The sequence below is a fragment of the Lineus longissimus genome, chromosome 11, assembly GCF_910592395.1.
Source record: "Lineus longissimus chromosome 11, tnLinLong1.2, whole genome shotgun sequence".
Lineage (NCBI taxonomy): Eukaryota > Metazoa > Nemertea > Pilidiophora > Heteronemertea > Lineidae > Lineus > Lineus longissimus.
This window is the reverse complement of record NC_088318.1, coordinates 15,988,083-16,009,191: the sequence shown is the minus strand read 5'-3', so window position 1 is coordinate 16,009,191 and position 21,109 is coordinate 15,988,083. Positions and strand designations below refer to the sequence as shown.

The 21,109-nt window shown below is 43.4% G+C and overlaps 3 protein-coding genes across 4 annotated transcripts; 2 read left to right on the top strand and 1 right to left on the bottom strand.

Moving 5' to 3' along the window:
- Window positions 1-2,562: 2,562 nt before the first annotated feature.
- On the top strand, window positions 2,563-12,250 carry LOC135495310 (uncharacterized). The gene is made up of 15 exons (XM_064783774.1): window positions 2,563-2,725; window positions 4,756-4,782; window positions 5,392-5,577; window positions 5,885-6,033; window positions 6,514-6,603; window positions 7,359-7,416; window positions 7,747-7,925; window positions 9,364-9,469; window positions 9,721-9,738; window positions 10,106-10,264; window positions 10,561-10,709; window positions 11,020-11,109; window positions 11,235-11,286; window positions 11,515-11,693; window positions 12,050-12,250. Exons 1-15 carry the CDS (start codon window positions 2,674-2,676, stop codon window positions 12,134-12,136), a joined length of 1,581 nt encoding a protein of 526 aa, XP_064639844.1. The 5' UTR covers window positions 2,563-2,673; the 3' UTR covers window positions 12,137-12,250.
- A 659-nt stretch (window positions 12,251-12,909) lies between these two features.
- Window positions 12,910-15,216, top strand: LOC135495309 (uncharacterized). Its single transcript, XM_064783773.1, has 5 exons — window positions 12,910-12,982; window positions 13,231-13,396; window positions 13,712-13,838; window positions 14,554-14,746; window positions 14,945-15,216. The coding sequence occupies exons 1-5, from the start codon at window positions 12,910-12,912 to the stop codon at window positions 15,214-15,216; spliced, it is 831 nt and encodes a 276-aa protein (XP_064639843.1).
- Window positions 14,373-21,016, bottom strand: LOC135495359 (carotenoid phi-ring synthase-like). 2 transcript variants are annotated; one of them, XM_064783870.1, is made up of 9 exons: window positions 20,866-21,016; window positions 19,878-20,000; window positions 19,195-19,350; window positions 18,562-18,714; window positions 18,086-18,188; window positions 17,716-17,860; window positions 17,301-17,419; window positions 16,562-16,811; window positions 14,373-16,129 (listed from the first exon to the last, which is right to left on the bottom strand). In XM_064783870.1, the coding sequence occupies exons 1-9, from the start codon at window positions 20,897-20,899 to the stop codon at window positions 15,593-15,595; spliced, it is 1,620 nt and encodes a 539-aa protein (XP_064639940.1). In that variant the 5' UTR covers window positions 20,900-21,016; the 3' UTR covers window positions 14,373-15,592. The 2 variants fall into 2 exon arrangements, with proteins under 2 accessions (XP_064639940.1, XP_064639942.1); XM_064783872.1 differs by lacking the exon at window positions 20,866-21,016 and adding an exon at window positions 20,429-20,557.
- Window positions 21,017-21,109: the final 93 nt, after the last annotated feature.

Sequence of the window (21,109 nt, the reverse complement as noted above, 5' to 3'; positions counted from 1 at the left end):
AGGCCTATTCAGACATAATGTTGGAGTACCAGCCTGGAGTACTCTCTGGTACCCCGCCCTGTGGCCGATTCCCCGTCTCTGCCAGGGGCGACTGGTCTCAAATCCGAACATGAGAGGGCGCAGAACGTGTGGTCGGCGGGTGGCTCGCTAGAGGCATCTTGAACCTCAATGTATTGACATTTGCCAGATTCTTTCAAATAAATATTTGAAAGCCTCTGTAAAAAAACTCTGGCTTGAACTCAAAAATACCCTTGCGGTAATGAGTAAATAAATTAAAGGAAGTGACTATTTGGCAAGCCCGGCTTACCAAACAGCGACTTTTTCTTGTCCTGAATGGAGAGCCGAACTCATTTATATAAAAAGTAAAGTCGCCAGCTCGCCAAACAGGGTAGATTTTTTACCTCTTTGGCAAGCCCGGCTGGCCGAACAGGGTGGCTTTTTAGTGCTGTTTGGCAAGCGGCTCTGCAAACAGGACAAAAAAAGATGCCTGTTCGGCGAGCGGCTTGCCAAATAGACCTGGCCTAAATTAAATGAGGGTGTACTTCAAATAATTTGTTAATTATGAGGGTGTACTTCCAATAATTTGTTAATTATGACATGCACTTACATGTTGAGGTCAGAAGTTTACATACACCTGGGTCGAAAACATTCAACTCAAATTTTCAAAAGGTTTCATTGTACTTACAAAAACGATTTTGATTTGATAATATACCTCAGAGGTCTACTTTACTTTCTTACTGCATTCGTTTATTTCAGTTTCTTTATTTCAGAATTATTTGACGTAGTTTGATATCTCTATTGAAGCCAGTGGGTCAAAAGTTTACATACACCAAGTGAAACTCTCAAAACACAACACTGAATCATCAAGAAATTGACATCTAGGGCCTCACAGATGATTTCACAGGCCATTGGCCACTACAGAAATTATGTAATAACCCAAGCATTCTTTAGGGGCTATATAAAAGGCGTTTTTATAGTGTACAGCCCATTCCAATGTTCACAAGCATTGAGACAAGATTGGTAAATCCAAAGAGCACAGCCAAGACCTTAGAAGACGTGTGGTTGGTCCTCACTAGGCCACATTGCTAGGCAGTTGAATCTACCCAGGTCTTCCGTTCAGACCATCGTCAAGAAGTACATGGACCTCGGGACCAAACCAAGCCAAGGAGCGGAAGAAAACGGAAACTGACCCCCAAAGATGAACAGACCGTGGTGCGCAAGGTGAAGATCAACCCCAGGTCAGCAAAAAAAGCAAATTTGCAAACATCTCCAGGGTTAAACCCCTACAATCATGACAAACAATTTAAATTTGCTAGCGAATGCTAGCGATTTCGAAGATTTGCTGAGAGAACTGCGGAGATCTTCCACAGGTGCCCCAACCGAAGTGAGAGACCTTGTGCGCCAGGTGGTTGGCCATCCGGGGTTGGGGCTGGGGCTGCTTTGTGCATCAGGAATGGGAAGACTCCAGAAAATAGATGGTATCATGAAAAAAGAATACTACATCCAGATTCTTCATGATAATGTCAAGGCCTCTGCCCAAATGTTGGAGCTTGGTCGGGGTTGGTGTTTTCAACAAGACAATGATCCCAAGCATACGGCAAAAGTAGTCACCAAATGGTTTAAGGACAACAAAGTGAAGGTTTTAGAGTGGCCTTCACAAAGCTCAGATTTAAATCCAATCGAAAACCTTTGGACTGAACTTAACAAGCGGGTCAGAGCAAGGAAGCCAACAAATTTGACTGAATTACATAACTTCTGCCAGGAGGAATGGCCCAAAATTCCCCAAAAATATTGTAAGAAACTTGAAGATGGCTATCCCAAACGTCTGAGTCAGGTGATTGCTGTAAAAGGCAATGTACCAAGTATTGAAGTATTACTGTGTGTAAACTTTTGACCCACTGGTTTTAATGGAGATATCAAACTGTGTCAAATAATTCTGAAATAAAGAAACTGAAATAAACGAATGCAGTAAGAAAATAAAGTAGACCTCCGAGGTATATTATCACATCAAAATCGTTTTTGTAAGTACAATGAAACCTTTTGAAAATTTGAGTTGAACGTTTTCAACCCAGGTGTATGTAAACTTCTGACCTCAACTGTAGTATAGGCCCTGGAATAAGCTGGTCAGTGTTATGTCGAAATCAAATTATTTTAAAGTGACTATTTGGCTAGCCCGGCTTTCCAAACAAGCACTAGAATTCTTAGAATACATATATTCTACTCTTTTCAGCTACCTGAAAAGAAATTCATTCATGCTTTGCAAAAAAATGGGGGGGGGGGTTACTGCATCCTGGAAGGCCAGGGTCGGTCGCATAAGCTCGGTAAGAGCCCAGTGAAGTGCCCTGAAGCGAAGGGTATTGACTCGAAATCTTGGTAAATCACCAAACTTAGTGTTGTAAAGGTGCAGGTGAAAGTCCTTGAATATATAATCGTGCATAAAATCTCATGAAATCTACCGGTATAGCTTTACCACGTGTACGGCCTTCGAAATTAGTACTTTAAGCAATAGGCCAAGTCTATAATTTCATACTTTCAGCGGATGTCAGTGTGTGGCAGTGTCAAATACACTGATGTAATCATTGATTGGGACATTCCGGTTGCAATAATGGGACATCCCGATTCAATAGGGGAGCGAATCGGAGCCTTGGGGACTCACTCACTCAATAGATCGCCATGGCGTTAATCCAGCTATTTATCGCTCTCCTGTTCGTCCTCGTCAAAGAAGGCAAGTACTTTTTATCTTCTTCTTCATCTTCTTCTGCTTTCGGAATTTTTGAAGATATGCTCTTAAGACAGTCAGTTCATTTTTGGAATCAAAGTCGTTCTGTCATACATGTCATAGTACCAAATACATTTGAGATTGCAAAAATTCTCTAAGGATTTTTCACATTGCTGGAAAACGTGGTGCATATTTGTGTTGGGCGAAAAACATTTTATGGTATGTCTAAGAATGCATGATTTGATTGGAGCATATTCAGATCTTCTCGTAATTCACTGGGAAGTGGATCTGGCTTCTATCTTCACCCCGAGGAATCAATGTCGCATTGAGCCACGGACACCCCACATCAGCGAGGACATAGCGCTCTGATTTCCACGGGAAGCTACAAGGAGCAGGAGAAGTGGGAAAAGACATTAAGACATTTCTGTAACATGAAATTTGATAACTAGGTGCATCTGGTAACTAGTTAAGTTCTTTCAAATATAGTCAAAAACCTTTGGATAACAGAATGTCAGATTCCCATTTAGAGGGCGAACAAAATTGATGTGGTCATTGTTTCATACGGTTTCGACATTTGCCATAAAGGCTGTACGTTTATTTTCTAATACAATGCCCTTTATTATTCATACATATAATTACAAAATTCAAACAATATGTTCGTCCTAATGATTGTAGCCCGCTAATGTGAATATCTGAATCATGCGATTAACGCACATATAATTTCATACATTCCATCAGAGGCCTGTGACCCATCCCACCCGGCTTGAGGACAATGCCACATTGTCTCCGATGGGTAGACGCGGCTGATTGACAATATGTGATCATTTCATTCTCCGAGGTTCTGCAAATTACCCATCATGAAATTTTCTATGCCCATACCACATAAGTGATGGGTGATTCCAAAACTTTGTAGATATATAGCTGTGTCCGAAGTTATGAAATAATGCCTGTAAAATGATTCGTATGCTTTCACGTTCCGACACATATGTAAGATTTATTAATACTGCCGTAGCGTTCTTTGAACAAGAAGTTATAGATACAGATGAAGAAGGCAAACATATGCTTCAACAACAACAAAAGCCATCTATGGAAATACCACCTTAGAATATACCACCTTTGCTCTTTCAATGAACCGCTGATAAAAAGGCGTCTGGTGACATTTAGCTTCTAGATCTAAGAAGTTATCTGATTGGTTGGCCTCGGGTAGATCCCTCTTCCCCACCAAACAAAATGGTTCTTGCAACTTTCTCGAGTAAAGGTGAATCTTTTCCTAGGTTATCTTCACACTCTTCGTCATTATTCACTCCCAGTAACTTGAGGTTCGTGCAACCTTCCTTCAGCTTACCATTTTCTTCAAGGTATCGGTGTATACCTTTGTGTGCGTTCTGTGTGTATCAGGATTACATTCTCAGTTGACAATTTCTCATCACACGTTTGCTACGGATTTCACTCTTTATTAATGTTGTCTTGGTTACACCTAAGTTTTCCAAGGTTACGCTCCTAATCTCAATTGAACGGTTTATGACAATAGGAAGGGATGCACATGTATGTCGTTTTGCATGACTCATGACTCTTTGAAGGAGGACATTTCAAGCTTGATTCATTAAATGACTGCATGAAAATAGCTTTGCATGCCTCTTGCATCTTCTTGGTCCATGTTTGGACCTACCATTTGAGGTTGTCGAGATTGCTAATGAAGAATATAACAGACCAGGCTAGGTAAAGGCCAACTAAAACTTCCGTCTGGAGTAACTCTTCATCCCGGATTCTTCCGAGCTTCTTCCCCGGCTACTTCATGGCTAAGCGAAAATCTGACGTTGGTGTTGATGGAGATGAACTGGTTGCTAAAAGAGAGACACGACGTGATCTTCGTGATTACTGTGGTATACACAGACGACGGACTAGTAAGTAATGGTAGAATTATGTGTACACTCCTCTGGGTTTTTCGAAGTGATAAGTATTTTAAGTAATAAGTTTTTAATGTACTGTATATGAGGTGTTGTATATTTCTAACGTACTCCTTTTTCTATACTCAGGTTCAGCATCTGGCAGTTGGACGTATGGTAAGATTGATTGAACGCCACGCCGTTGCTATAGTGTGACTAACAGAACTTTAGTTTCACCGATCTATAGTATAAGACCGTTTCTTTGTATTCAAGAAACGGGTGATAACACGGTCGTTGGATTTCATGCTCAAAAGTTAGATTGGTGACGCCGTGTTTCGGCTTGGCTCTCGTGACGATATCTTAGTAATTCAAAATGAAGCGGTTTTAGATCGACGGCACTAGAGTACACACATGTGATTATGAATTGTAATAAGAAACATCAACCTCTTTTTTATTATGAAATTGAGTTATTTGACTCATAATCTTCTGATTATGAATAAACTCTAGAGACCAACACTATTACAGACTGAAAGAGTGCAATTGGCTATATCATTTGACTCTGAAGTTACCAGAATACTTCCTCCGGCTCCAAGTGTGCCCGCTGGGAAATACATGTAAAGCAGGCCCGTCTTCATATTTTCGGCATATTTATTTGATCGTAGCTTATCTAACGGTTGCAAAATCATTGAAGGCCAACAGTTGATGAAGATGAACCGATTGGGAAATGATGGGGAAATGATGGGGAAATGCTTAAACTATATTATTTCCTGACTCTGCTGTTTACAGAGCCGGATGGCGAGCCTCCGTCTACATGGTACAAAGTGTTCCCGGCATGTTCCAAGAAGAGCCAATCCCCCATCGACATTCCCAAGGCGACTTGTAAAGCGCAAGGAGTGAAGACGACACAGCCCTTTACCATAAACGGCCTGACGAAAAAGATGACCGTTGACGTGGTGAACAATGGTCATTCGAGTAAGTGTTGTTCTTCTTTCATTTCTGCTGATGAGCTTACTCTGACATGGTTCGAAACCATCGTCCAAATGTTGGGTCTGCAGCTCGCTATGCGGAATTCAACAGACTGGCCCTCATCATATTCGAGACCGACGGTGAAACATCTCTGGCTGTTCTCCATATTTCAGAGCGTCCATAAGCCTACACTAGACAGCTGGAGAGACCATGACTGTTCAATAGGAAAGAAACACAGAAAAACGCACATGACGCAAGGCGGCTGGTCGGTCTATCCTTTACATTCACAATGAACTGACGTGTTTCTTTGCAGTTCAGTCCAACCTACCAAAAGATGCCGGCGTAAACTTCACGATCGATGGTACCACCTACATTGCAGAGCAGTTCCACTTCCACTGGGGGAAGAAAGGATCGGGCAAGGGCTCTGAGCACACCATTGACGGGCAGGCATTCCCTCTTGAAGTAGGTTTGCTTTTCATGAGACATGTAAAACATGTTATCTACAAGGACATACATGTAAACAATTTCATTTCTATTGAATGTTTTTTAGTACCCACCCCCCTCCCCCGCCCTCGAAGAGCAACGGATTCCCTTATATTCAGAGATTTCCGAAAGAAGAATTCATTTAAGGTTTATTCGTCGGTTGTCCAATCGAAAGTGCCAAACTCTACATCCCGGCCTGCTCATGTTGCCATGAGCCAATCAGAAAGTTCTATTTTGGGTTGTGTAATTTTAGTAATTCCTTTCGGAAATGAGGCGAATATTGTGTCAACGCGAAGTCTGATGGCCTTTTTGATTCAACATCTCCCAACTTGTTCCCGTTCGAATCACCAGGGATTATGAGACGATCGGTATACCGCACATTTTGATCCGTTTTCATTGGTACACACAATTCAACCTCGACCAATCAAAGACTTAAACCTTCACTTTCGCCCTTTCAAGCTCCACATCGTCGCATACAACAAGAAGTACAAGAATGTTAATGACGCTGCCGACAAGAGAGGCTTGGCTGTCCTTGGATTCCTTTTCAATGTAAGGTCTCATGCTGTAAATTTGACCACGCGCCATAGCAGCATTCAAGATTTAGTGCTGAAATAATTCTGATCTGCCAGCATGTATATCATAGGGCCTACTCCTCATTTCACCATAGCGACTTATATGTGTACACTACACGCAATACACGCGTAATGGTCGCCAATACTGGCAGAGAGAATATGTCAGGTCAAGGTCATTTGCATAAGATATTGATGACGTTTTAGTCACGTGACAGTCGGACATCGACACTTGTTTCTACGCATTTGAGCTTATTTCAAAGTCAATTATCTTTGACCCTGCATTGTTTTTAGTATGAATGATACCATAGAGTCAGAGAAAGAAATATTCAGAATTATTATGTAGTATTTCCAACACTCGGACATGTGCCAGATTGAATCTAACTGCCCTAGTTCGAAAGCCTGAATACATTACGAAACCGCATGTTTGTCCGACATTGCCTGTAATTCAGCGATGGGAAAATAGAGGGCAGCAGCTGCAGTGACGTCATCTTCGCGGAATATCATGTCTACCTTGGAGAATACCACATGCCACGCGTCCATCGGATTCATCGCGAGCCAATGTCGCAATTGTGAATCTCCGCTTTAAATGTGTGCGATACCAAGTGTGGTTTTATTGTCATGTTATTTACACTTTTATCGTCATTGTTTTTATCGTTCAGTGCAGGTACTGACAGAACACTTTTCATACATGCACATTCTAGTCATTCATGATGGTCAAATATGATTTTTCAGAAGGTAAAACCCAACCGTTTCCTGAAAAATCTTGTCAAAAAAGTGCCCGAATTAGAAAGTAAGTTACAATCACTGAATCAGTTACTTCTTGGTTAGTGTGCTTAATTGTGTGACGCTCATAACCCGGTGAGCATTGGTTCGAAAGCTTTAGTTGTCTTCCAGTTGGTGATGCTATTAAAAAAGTTGGTCTGTCGAGTGTTATTTTGTAAACATTTAGTTTCTAGTTACCTTTTTTGACAACTTTGCCAGGTCTCGTGATCAGAATACAATAAAGGTTGAGCTTCATTGTGCTTTTTGCATGATTCATTTTTCGACATCGAAGTAATTATAGTTCTGTTTAATCTCTCGCTGCAGTTATCGAATTTTCCATAACTGTCGTTTATTTCAGTGCACTACAGTGGCACGAAGTCGCACCCACTGCCCGACTTCAGCTTTCAAGACCTGATCGGCAAACACGTGCTCAATGGTGGTTACTACAGATACTCCGGCAGTCTGACCACTCCGCCATGTTACGAGGGAGTCGAATGGACTATCTTTAAGAAGCAGCTGTCCGTCTCTGAAGAACAGGTATGAAGGCATTGGAATTTCAGGCGATTTTACACAAAAACACAGCAGCTGAATAGAATCTCTTGTCTGGCGTTTCCATTGATCATCACCATACGAGCCAATTTTACAATTTCTATTCGAAAGGTCCGGTTCCATTCAAGCGGGAACCGTCGTGGTTTTTGGCTTTCACAGGCTGTTGTGGTCAGTTAATATAGCTGAGCTCATAACTTACATCGAAAGTAATCTAACGCCTGTGAAACCGCGTCGACCTGCGGCTCCCCACCGCTTCCCCTCTCTACCACGCCAACGGCCACAATGATTATGATAATCATCCGTAAAGACTCCTCGTACCATTTGAGGCTGATTATGATACTGATGTGGATGATACTGATGTGGATGTGGATGACAAGTATTTATTTCTTTGGTTTCAGCTGAATGTATTCCGCACGAAGACTGGTATACTCCACAACTACCGTCCGATTCAGGCGCTCAATGGAAGGAAAATCACCTGTTATAAGATATCTAGTGGCCCCATCGTAAAAATAAGTTCAGGATAGTATTTCACGTTTCTGTGACTCAATAAGGAATGGAACAACAGTGTATTCATCATTATAAACTCCAGTTTTCTCATGTATATTTTATCTTCGAATAAAAGAAGTGTTGTAGAGACAAATTATCGCGTTATTTTCTAGATCTAATCGCCTCGGTTGCACTGCAGCAAATACCCCGTCACGGCGGTTTAAAAGATATGACGTTCGTACATTGTTATTACTGATGATCGAGGAAAATGCATTGAGACACGCCAGGAGCGACTGGAGTCGGGACGCCGAGTATTTCAGGTGGACCTCGACCATTGACCCTGACCTTAACCTTGACCTCGAACCCATTGCAAAGTGCAAATTCATAAGAACAGGACTTGCCATTGGAGACAAAAAATCACGAGCGAATGGACGATGTTATATCAATAAATACGACCGACGACTACCAAATTATATAACAAAATGGATTGAGAATAAAAATCATATCAGTGCTCGCCTGAAAGTCTCGAACTTCCTGCAATCAGCTTTTTACAGCATATTTTGTAGTTCTAAAAAGCAGATAAGTCTGGCCTCCATGACAGCTGTTTAAGGAACATTAGTATACACCTAAAAGGTAAACATTCCATTTGTGAGGGAAGTCTGGAATGAATAATATTGACTATCGTCCCATATTTCATGAAAGAGAGGTTTCCCTTTCAAAAGTTACAGGGATTGGAAAATATTGCCCTAATAGTGAGTTGTTTAGCTATTAAAATTGAAAGAAATGTGGGACCAAATTAGAGTTCAGGGTTTTCCGCTCAAGGAGGTTCTACAGTAATTTTAGAGAGGCAGAGACATATGTTTGAAGAAGTGTGCCTTTAACATGGTCCAACCAGATTATAAAAAGGATAAGAGATTATAACTCGACACTTGGCAGCTGACCTGGAACAGTAAGTGACTCCCAAAGTTATCAGACATTTATACGTCTCAGGATGGCAGTGTCTGCAGTCGTCGTATTTCTGGCATTGGCTATAGCAGCTACTCAAGGTGAGGTCCAGCATTTGAAATATCCACAGTTTGAAAGTTAAAAGTATTTTGAAAGAACTTACATTTCAAGTGTTAACGTTAGGTCGAAACATGACACGTTTTCAATATTTAGTTGATGATCAGTAGCCTTTAGAAATTTTCAATCTAATGTTTTATTTTAAAAATCATTAACTAAAGGAGTCGTTTTACACTGCTCGCAATCACCGCCACTGGAATCTCATCTAACATGGTGAATTCTGTATATTTTTCAGCTTCAGACTGGTCCTACAGTAAGTACAGTTTTGCATCATTCTTTGAGTTAGGAATTCCTAGGTAAATGGTGTCCGTCTTCCAGCTTGCAAAAGTCTTCTACACTGTTGACGAAAACCGGACCTTCAGCAATGATGTATTTTCCGATCCGTCCGCATACTTGATTTCATTGCCCCCTCCCCTCGGAGAAATCACGGAACTTGGAAACCTGAAACTACGCTCCTTTAACTCAGCTTTGGGGCACAGGTAGCCAAAATCTTCAATAAGGCCACCAAAAATAAAACGGCCTGTGAATTATAACCTTTTTAATTTCTGGGTGTTATTGATGTCAGGACAATGGTATTTTCGTCCGCTTGGAAATTCTATAGATTCGTCTGCTATTTTCAGGCGACCCAGCCTCCTGGTCCGCATCTTACCCCGACTGCGGTAAGTGGAGTCAGTCCCCTGTCGACCTCCCGGCGGGGAAGTGCTCCCACGGCGTCGGGGTATGGCTGTACGGTTACGACAACATGATGACAGTGGATGTTATCAACAACGGACACTCAAGTAAGTATGCTGCAAGCTGGTGTTAACATGAAAGGTGTCCTTCTCTACATGGTCTCGTCAGTAACAGAGCCTTTGGTGGGTGTGGCCTCTCAGAAATCCTTTGTTTAAGCTTACGAGAATTATGCCATTTACAATACAACACACTGGCATTGATTTTGATATATCAATTAGTTCTCACAATCTGTGAAGGTTCTGTTGAAATATCGTTTTCCCTTTTTGGACCTTTCTTCACACGAAAGATAGACATGCCGAAGGGACGAGATACATGTAACTAAGAGCATCTTATTTCCTTTTAGTCCAAGTCAACCTGCCCAAGAACGCCTACGTCTACACCAAGATCGGCTCTACTACTTTCATTATGGAACAGCTCCACTTCCACTGGGGAAAGGCTGGCTCTGGCAAGGGATCAGAACATACCGTCGGAGGACAGTCCTTCCCACTTGAGGTAAGTACATGTAGATACACAGATATGTGTGTGACCTTCGTTTACAGATGTCACCGAGCACAAAGAAATAAACACGGCCACTATGTTATACATGTAATGGCACCGTAGAAGCCAACACGATGAAACTTGGCACGGTAAACTAGCTCTCAGGAGAAATAATCAAGAAAATATCATACATCCATTAATAAGTGGGGTGGGACTTACTCTACCGGGGACTATATTGCCTGCTACGCCAGGAGTATGCTAAAGGCAATGACTTTACATGAATAAAGGAGAGATTCTGCTAAAGCTAACCTTTTGACTGTTCCAGATGCACATGGTTTTCTACAACATGATGTTCTCCAGCGTGAGCGATGCCGCCGACAAGGGAGGTCTCGCCGTCATTGGAGTTCTCTTCAACGTAAGTGCTGTTCTCTTCTCTGAGATGCAATAGAAGTTAAGTGTTTTGCCCAATGTCACACGAGCCAAACGACCGCATTACTGCGTACGAGTATGTCATGATTTTGCAATCCATTACTTTTTCAGGAGGGAAATTCCAACCAAATGATCTCTGCAATCACTAGCATGAACCTTCAAGGTAAGCCGCATTCACTCAGCATTGCCAGCATGGTGGCCTAGATGGTCGTACTCATAACCGACAGGTCGCAAGTTCGAGCCTCCAAAATAAGTGTTTTTATTGTTTCTGTTGGCATCCTTATGACTTGGACAGATACCATCGTCAACTAACTCAGATCAGCCGAGCAATCCCTAAACATGACTTTGAGTTGATGCGAAGTATAAATTTTCATTTCTCTCCTCCCTACAGGCAGTCATGACGCCAAGACTTCTCAAACCCTTTCCGGATTCAGCCTGAACAACCTTCTGAACACGTTTGTGCTCAACCACGGCTACTACAGGTACTACGGCAGTCTGACCACGCCTGGATGCTACGAGGGAGTCTTATGGACTGTCATGAAGGAGAAGCTCTCCGTCTCATCTCCTGAGGTACGCCTTGAACATTTTCCACGATTCCAGATTGGAACAACCAGCCACAATTTGCAATAGAAAACGAAACTGTCCAAGGATGCTAAGCTCTGCTCTGTTACGACAGCTACGATTAAACCCGCAACTTCAAGTTTCCTTGAGAAGTTATCAATTTTTGAACTCGGTCACTGATTTACATCATCACCATCATATAAGCGCTCCATGCGGCTCAAAGTGCGAGGCGATGCGGACGAGACCACCCGTGGAATAGAATGCGTTTGAATAGCAGCGGGAGCTCTCCAATCCGAAAGACACTACACGCCCTTAGGGACAGAATGGAATGTTTGCTTATTTCACTACTTTTCTTGTCTTTCTAGCTGAACGTCTTCCGCACCAAGACCGGCATCGAGGAGAACTACCGCCCAGTACAGCCTCTCAACAGCAGGACTGTCAACTGCTACTAGACACCTATATATCCGGTTCGGACACAACTATACTCGAGGAGACCATCGTCGAACGGCACATCTGCAATTACTACTTTGTATAAAGAAGAGCTCTTTTGAGGAACTTCTAATCGGGGTTTTATCCTGTCGTTGTCGTGTATCGACCTGCTTGTACGTATTGCGAATAAATTTTGGTTGTTATCCGTCTGATATCCCTGCTTTTGTCATTCCTGTCATAAACACGGTCACAGGCACGTAAACTGCTCAGTTTCTTTACAACAAATGTATCGATAATATCACCAACCAAGACTTTGTCTACGACGTACGAAGAAGTGAAAAGGGCGCACGAGCAGGACTGAAAGTTAAGCCATATACGCAAAAAAATCAATTCGGACCAGCTGCATCAAAAGTTAGTGGATGCTCCTTGATGTCGTCAGGTCATGTGATTGATGTCCTGCCATATTCGCTATGGCAATTGCTTGAATGATTTAGCTCTTGAATGAAACGAAATTACCTGGATTTGAGTCAAGGCGTGCATTTTCTGCTTGGAATCGTCGTAGAGAGATTATTCATTTGGGTCTTTCAGTATTGAGTGATCAGTGACGAATCGGTGTTACTAGTGCTTTTTTAGATAAGATGATTAGATCAGCCAAAGCTTGAGACAAACAGATATATTTTTCGGATTATACGGGACAGCCGCCGTGCCAGTACGGATAAGAATCCTTTCGTGGTACATGGTTTATTTTAGTGGTGATACATGTACATGTACAACCCACGTTATTATTTGTGTGAAGATGATGTTTCGAGAGCAAGTTGCAGTGGTGTTGACGTTAGTTTTGCTTATGAGGATGTTCCAGGTCAGTAAAGGTGAGTAAAATAGAAACGGATTCAGCATGCCAATCTATTGGCGTTGTTCGTCCATACCCCTTCACTGCTGAAGACAGAGACTTAGAATATAGTCGCACACCACTGATGAATCGGCCTGAGTGTAGCGGCGGGGGGAGGGGGGCACATGGACAGGGCAAATTCATCCCACGGCTTATTTTTTCACTTCGGCTCCTTCTCCTGCTATTTATTTCGTGAAATGAATTATGAGCTCTACCCGTCCTTTGTAGGTGCAACCGCCTGGAGTTTGTACATCGAGTTTAGCACGACTGCGCTCTCCGGGGTGGATACCAGCAGCCAGTTCATGGCTCAGATGATTGGGAGCAATGGCGAGTGTGAGGAGGTCGATCTCGTCAAAGCAACACACGACAGCGCGGTTGGCCTTGTATCGGGCAGGTAAGGAATCTGGCAAGAATCTCCACATCCTGAGATTCAGGGTTTTTTCACCTCTACGTCACTATTTGACCCCTGACCCCCTTAGGCGGTTTGTATTTTTGTAACGACTGGTTATATGTATACGAGGATGGAAACTCCAGAGACGCGATTACAAGCATTAACACTTGATGCTGGCCTGACGCTTATTTCGGGATGTTTGGAACTATTTATGATGTGAAGGGCTAAAGCCCACAGTCCCCCCCCCCCCCACTCCATTTGGATGAAAAATACGAACCATGCGATAACCTGCCCATTTTATTACCTTGTTTTTGTAAGTAAAGTGACCTGGACACTTCCCGATTTCTACTGTCACAAAAGCAACCCGACTGAGGAAACGGGGAGGATTATAGCACTCAAGCTAAGAATCTTGACCGGTGCCGCTGATGTAGTCAGACTATATAAGGTAAGACAGGCTACATGTACTGACTATTCGTTCATTCCCCAGTAACCGCGTAAAATATTACCAAACAGAAGCAATGAAAATTTTAATTCCGCAAGTTTCTTTGCTCTTCATTTTCTTGACGTGTATCAATATGCAACAATTAAAATAATCAATTAATCAAATCGGCCATTCAGAAATTTCCAGAAATGGGCTTAATCATAACGGTGTTTGCGTCTCCCCCAGCCAGACATCTCAATACGCCGCCGGGTGTTCTTTCATTTCATCTCAATGGCGCGGCTTTGTGGTAATGTGAGGCAGAAGTTGATTAAACTAATAAATAAGAAACGCGCCGTCGTGCCTTCCTTATTTTCTGCGGGTTTGAAAAATTTCGACAAGCATCCGATTAGGGATGACGAACAAACGAACTCAACTGATATATTGTTGTCCTTCCGGTTGTTCCCATCGCAGAATCTTGAGAAGACATTCAGGCGCGTGGCCGTTTACATATAGGAGGGTGGGGTTGGGTCGATCTCCATCAACAACGTGACGGGAATCTATAGATTACAGTTATATTATTACAATCAGCACTTATACCGTAGCATGCCGATTGGTACCCACTCCGAACAATCCCGGCTCTATATGATGATGGCGCCAATAAAAGTCATCACTCCATCCTTATGTCAAACGTTAGGACTCAGGCAGACTGGACTCAAGCCCTTCATACGTTTTATCTCAGGTGGCCTTGATCAACACGGACCTCTCCTACACGCTCTTCGGTACTGACCTTACCGAGGCGAACCCACAGGAAATTGTATTCGATAATACTATCTCGAGCGTAACACTCTCCGTACCGAGTGGGATCAATGACGGTAGGTTGACAGCACCACGCCGTATTTCACCATTGTCCATCAACTCAAGAAACGATAGGTGTAATCAAAGTGGCAGTTTTGAATGGCCAAGTCAGAAAGCACTTTGACGAGATAAACGTTCATTGATAGATGATAGAAAGTTCATTTGGCGAGTCCATCCAAAGGAAATCAGGATTGAGAGCCATCAAACTTATAGTTGTCGAACCTACAGAGTTGATTTTTTATGATAATGTACCCTCTTGTTATCTACTTTTTCAGCACAATCAGTGAATTACGCTGCCTTCAAGTTCAAGAAGACGAGCGATACTCTGGTAGGAGATGCCATCGCCACCGACTACAGCTACATCAGGTCGACGCTCCTCTGCGCCCATGCTTGCACTGAGGACGGCGATTGTCTGGCTTTCCGAATGGCCTCTTCGGGCAAAACGTGCAAGCTTCATAAAGGTTACGGCGCACCAGCAGCAGTTACGGATTACTACAGGTTGAAATATTTCGGAAAAGTAACAGGACCGGCGTCACCTGTCACCTAACTTTCGTTGTCTTTATTTTGCCGGCAGATATAGTACGCCCCTGACGCAGTTAATTCTGGGGTATATACACGGAACTTGACGGATGCGAATTAGCGCGGTAAAAATTTTCATTAAGATGATTGATATACGTAAGATATATACTGTATCAGAAATTTTGTAAATGTTGCCGGAAGTTGAGCTATTGCTTGGCGCAAAACTATACAAGAAAATCAACCTTTTAACTTAATGTTTGGAACAATCAGGCCCTGTGAAGAAACAATCAGGACCGGGGTGTGCCTATTCCGTTTAGAGTTGTCACAATAATAGTTGTCAGTTAACACAGATACGCCTATACGTACGTTCATTGAAAACAAAAAGTCTGTATATTTCGTTATGTCTACAACCATCCTGGCCCTTTGGATGACGTCACCTTGAGTGCCACCTGTCGGACGCCTTCTTTCAGGAAGATCTGATTGGCTGCCTCTCGTCCAGTAGAAACAGCCTTTTCCATCAGTGCTGCTGGATAGGTCGTCCGCAGCCAATCACCGGCCATGAACAGATTCGGGATCCCGAAGCTCACAGAAAATGCAGTCGTGGGACGTAACTTTTCCATATTTGTGGCAAAAGAGGGCGTTTTCTGAAACGTGTCAAGACTTGTAAACAAAACCTTTGCCTTGTTGGATATCAATTCAGGGAAGACTAATTTGATTGATCGTTGGATTCGCTGCAGGACTTCTGTCGCATTCATGTCACCGAAAGTCCATTGATTCAGCTGGTACTCGATCATAGAACCATTACTCTTCTTCGCCCACTTGATGTATTCGTCGACCAATAGGTGGTGTTGTACCACTAGGTTCAATGGCGTCATATCCGGTGTGTTTATGACGGCCGGACGGTCCTTGTTGGGCTGTTTGTCGTACCATACTCGGAGAATCTTGAAAAAAAGACAAATAAAGGCACTTAACGACTAACGTGCGACTGATGGTATTGACGCAGTGTGGACTGGTGTAGTCCCTTCTTATAAGAAGAGACGATCAGGATGACGAAATGGACTGCCCCGGGAGTCTACCTAAAAGGTGGCAATGGTCTTGGGACAACATTATACCTACTTCAGTAGGAATCGATAGTTTAAGATGCATGGTCCTGATATTCAAAAATCGTGTTCTTTGGGCACTTCCTGTTGGCCTTAATAGAAACAGGAACCGGCTACGTGCTATAATATACTGCTCAGATCTGAGACAGTCACACGGTGTCATCTGGGCAGTTTCGGTTTCACTAGAATATTTCCTTTTTCCGAGTATTCAGCTTGACCAATCAGCAATGCGGATTTCAATGCGTCGCTCGTGTGCGAAAGTATTTGCCTCACCTTATACGGAGCCGCCGGTTCCAGATTATGCAAAGTGCTCATCATATCAGAGAGAGGGCCATAGACCCCAGGCACTCCTGTGTTGTCATTCATTGAGTTTTTCAGTATTGCCTTGGCATTCAGAAGGTCAGTGGCCATGATGACGTATTTGTAGCGTTCGCCAGGAGCTATGTTGTCTGACGTCACATTGGACGAGGAACCGCTGGTCGGCATGAATTCCAATTCAGAGACCTGCTTGCCATAATCGAACCTAGGAAAAACGATATCTTATAAAAGTCAACATAAGTTTCGGGCCTGATTCGCTCGTGCGGTTGGTGTCTTTTGACATCAACCGCCAATTTTAACAGCCGAACTGGTGTCGCCTGTAATGGAAATCTGGATTCATTTGCTTATTATATTCGCTCGAGCTTAAATGGGGCCTGGCCATGGCATTGTGCCGGATGTGACAGAGATATCACTATAACCCGCAAATCGTGCAGAAGACTCCCGCGAAAATACCTCTGCCGCAAAATTCAAACCGTCCTTGGCTCCTGATTGGTTTAAATTGGGTCACGCGGCGAGATTTTTACGGCGCATTCTTTTGCGGCGTGTTTTTAGCGGGGCATTGTTGCGGCGCATCATTCGCGGGAGGCCTTTGCAGCGCAAGTAATTAATCGGCCGATATATTCTGATTTATGTCCCCTCCCGCCTACCATAGACGCAACGGATGCGACAATACACGTATGCCTACTACACTCACTTGACTTTCTTTGTCTGTGTAAGATTGTTAACCCAGCTGTTAAGGAAGGCTCGATCGTAGGTCACATTGGCTACGCTTCTCATTGCCTCGTCAGCATCTTTGTCAGACATGTAGTAGATCTACAAATGTATTTATGGGGGTTTAGAAAAGGTTCACTGATTATACGCGACCCAGATCGAGTTCTTGTCGACGGGAACAGACTGATAAACGGAGGGTGGAGTCGACGAGGCGATGGCAAATGATTGAGTGACAGAGGTTGGGATACAGTAGTTAGAAACAAGCTGGAAATGACACATTTCGAAAAGCTTGTCATGTAATCTCTGTCATTACTCCTCTACTGGGAGAGGTGAAAAGCTGATAATTAACATAGCAAAATAATGACCCTTGGGGCCCGGATTTGATAATAACTTCTAACCTGGAAATATGTCAACATTTCTGCCGCACTTGTATCATTCGGGTTGTTCCTGCATTCGGCGACGAGCGGCTCAAACAAAATATCGTAAACATCTTGTGGAATTTTCGTCTTCGCTCTCCATTCCTGGAATGATTCTCCATCAGTGCTGAAAGGGAATAAAAAACTAACTAAAGAATCGAACTGAAACGTACTGACGAATTGCTTTAAATAATTTGCTCGGTCATCGTTTGTTTTGTGCGTTTCTCTAACAATCAAACAGTGTGCGACATCGGACTTGGCGAGAACGGATGGCGAAGTCTAAAGCAACCATAGCCAGCAAAAGTTTCTATCGGGAATAAGTCTACGTGTTGCGCGATAAAACTCAACTTACCTCTGAAATACCTTGTCGTAGTCGTAATCCCTGAGGTCGCTTGATCTAAAAATGGCCAAAGCGGCGTCTGTGATATGGATATTCTTACTTCGATACATCATGCCTGCATGAAAGAATATAAGTAAGTCAGTTGGCGTGCACTTCAGGAGATCTGCCAACATTGAGGCACCTACACTCCAGACCCAATGGATTGGCACCGTCCCCCCTCAGAGACGACTATGTTTAGATTGACGAACGAACTGTCTTGGGAGTCTAGAGATACATCGACGGGACCAAGGCAACAACGCTGGACATGCCAATTATCATGGTTCTGTATCGTCCTTAATGTGGCGCAGATGAAACCAAATCTACTGGCATGCATATCACTTTTCGCAATTGCAATTCCCCGTCCTGAAAAGTTGTGCTTCTACAACTAAATAAGAAATAACTAAAAAGAAAAATTGCAATCTGGAAGTAAAATAAACTTTCAAACGTACCAACAATGTTCCAGGGATAGCTATTCTTGTTATAAATCTCTTCAGGTTTGTACGTCTTGAAGTAGTAGTCTATCTTTTCCCATGGCTGGAAGTTCTGTCCGACGCCAAGTCTTGCCAGTATGTCATGAAACTGGTAGTGGTTGTGCATCCAGCCTGAAAGACACATGAAATTGTGACTGTTATTTGAGGAACTATCCACGAAAATGGTGCAAAAAATCGCTTTTCCACCACCGAGGGATACTACAGTAACCAATATCCACCAACGGATCGACCTTCTTGATTTTTTTCTGTGGATTAGATGCTGTGGCACACTACAAGTCACAGCCTGTCCCGAGCGACATCGTCACAACCGGTGGCATGGGTTGAGTGGATTATGTGGATGTCCTATCACCACCAACCAGGTGACATCGGCCTATCCTAGCCCTGGGTGAACAGCAGTGAACATACAATGTAAGATGCGACCATTAACCCCCATGTTTTCATACTCCTTCAGGACATGCAGAAGTAACAGTCATTGATCAGCTAAGAAACCGTTGATCGGTCTCTCTTCTCGGAAGATGATAGCAATTTGAAATTTGTCAGATTTGCGAAACCTTCCTAAAAACTCGTCTTCCAGTCGGAAAGAGTACTTACTGGCAAACATGTTGGAGACGGAGAATGTCTGATTGAGGGCTTTGATCTTCCTCGTGGCCAGACGTCCACCAGCACTGGCTGCTGCCTCGCGTACCGTCACCGTGAAGCCTTTCTGAGCTAACTCGGTGGCCGCGGAGAGGCCGGCTACCCCTCCACCTGAAAAGGATAAGGAAGAAGGAACGTTCAGCACACAAGACAAGAGATGTCCACCGTGCAGGTGTAAAGGAAAATATAGCCCTATATGAATATATGTTTCAGGCTCTGGTGGGGGTTAAGGCCGGTCAGGGTTAGCCGCAGCATGACCGTCGCATACCTTGTACAGATCTTCTTCCAAATTTCCAGTGCATACCAATAACCAGTACCATCATGCCTTTACGCACCCGCTTTGTCACCCAGAGGAAAGTCACAACACACACGGGACACTTGTTTCGTGATAATGACCAGCCAGGAGCCGTCCGTCACTTCCGAGTGATGTGGCGTGATAGGCATTAATGTTATGACGGCTCCTGTTCGACTACACAGTGTACTCCAAATTCACTCTCTTCATTCTTTCACAGAACCACAATGCATTCCAACAGCTGTTGTTGATAATGAGAAAACTGTTGGAAAGGTAACTCTTCATCCTTCTCTTTTTTTAATATCAAGTTATGCGGAGAGCCCGGCTTCACTGTTAACTTGCTCACCTATGACGAGAACACTGCATGTCTTGTTGGCCGGCAGTTTCTCTGGAGCTTTTGGGTTCAACGGCGGTATGATCCTGGGGGGTTTTGGGGCTCCATTGCAACAAACAAACACCAAAAACAACACTGGAAATAAAAAACAGGGATAACGTATACATTTACTTCCATTAATAGATGCGCCCAAAACCTTGTTTGCCAAGCCCAGACGATGTGATTTTTCGTCATGCGACCAAAAAGTTGAGATCCCGCTTCTACGCAGCGTTGCGCGTGAAATTGACACGCGTATAAATGTCACCTTCGTATTACTGTAAACTCGGCCAGTCTCGTCATCCGCATGAATTTGATGATCGAATAAAATGAAAAATCTGGGATGAAAACCGACCGAAATTTTACTTCAGAGACGACCAGGACGGGGACGGGACAGAGCCCAAACAGCAAATAGTAATCATGTGATCTTTCGCGGGAATTCTATAGCCTTCTAGCCTGCGGGGGGGGGGGGGGGGGGTCGTAGCTATAGGTTAATTCTTTCACTGAAACTTCATTCGAAATATTACCTGCACTTGCGGAGAACAATGCGAAGCACCTCATTGCGTCGTATGTAATGAAACTGTCCTTGAATGTAGCGATTGTTCTACAGCCGACCACATGATCAGAGAAGAATCGTGAACGAGAATTCTAACCGGGAATCGAACGCTCGGGAAATGATTCGTCGAAACACTCCGCGCGATAAAAGTCAATGGATTCATCACCATGGTTACCGTTTTAGCGGCCAGTTCAATGTTACTTGTGCCTCAGTCAGTGGCACATAAAGATGAATGGTTTGGTTTTGACAGCAAAGTTATCCCCCTGGGGATGATGATGATGAATATCAGGGCACACTATGATAACTGAAAGGCATATGAACCAATGGTCGTGATAGTGGCGCGGCATGCGTGTTAAAGGTATGTGCTATACGAGAGCAGAAGGTCAGGCACATAAAAGGACATCCTACCTGCAAATGTGAAGACCTTTTCAAACGGTTTCATTTCTTCTCTGGTGCTCAGTCTCCCTCCCTATACAGACTTCCTCGTCTAGACAGCTTACCGGGAAGTGATGCCGGCAAAATATCGATAACTCGTGACCACAATATGAATAAGGGAAGTAGGTCGTCCTTTATGGTATTTGTCTGGGCCTATCAGAGCATGTGACAGTTTTTATCTATCTAAAAATGTATTTGATATATATCATTATCCGTT

What these genes read in the sequence shown, in the direction of transcription:
- LOC135495310 (XM_064783774.1), top strand. Translation starts at nt 2,674, where the DNA reads ATGGCGTTAATCCAGCTATTTATCGCTCTCCTGTTCGTCCTCGTCAAA. An exon ending in TCCTTGGATTCCTTTTCAAT is followed by an intron (nt 6,604 to 7,358) that starts GTAAGGTCTCAT and finishes ATGATTTTTCAG; the next exon opens with AAGGTAAAACCCAACCGTTT. An exon ending in TATCAACAACGGACACTCAA is followed by an intron (nt 10,265 to 10,560) that starts GTAAGTATGCTG and finishes ATTTCCTTTTAG; the next exon opens with TCCAAGTCAACCTGCCCAAG.
- LOC135495309 (XM_064783773.1), top strand. Translation starts at nt 12,910, where the DNA reads ATGATGTTTCGAGAGCAAGTTGCAGTGGTGTTGACGTTAGTTTTGCTT. An exon ending in GATGTTCCAGGTCAGTAAAG is followed by an intron (nt 12,983 to 13,230) that starts GTGAGTAAAATA and finishes CGTCCTTTGTAG; the next exon opens with GTGCAACCGCCTGGAGTTTG. An exon ending in GTTGGCCTTGTATCGGGCAG is followed by an intron (nt 13,397 to 13,711) that starts GTAAGGAATCTG and finishes TGTTTTTGTAAG; the next exon opens with TAAAGTGACCTGGACACTTC.
- LOC135495359 (XM_064783870.1), bottom strand. Translation starts at nt 20,899, where the DNA reads ATGAAACCGTTTGAAAAGGTCTTCACATTTGCAG. An exon ending in AAAGGTCTTCACATTTGCAG is followed by an intron (nt 20,001 to 20,865) that starts GTAGGATGTCCT and finishes TTTTATTTCCAG; the next exon opens with TGTTGTTTTTGGTGTTTGTT. An exon ending in AACCGGCGGCTCCGTATAAG is followed by an intron (nt 16,130 to 16,561) that starts GTGAGGCAAATA and finishes CTTTTTTTCAAG; the next exon opens with ATTCTCCGAGTATGGTACGA.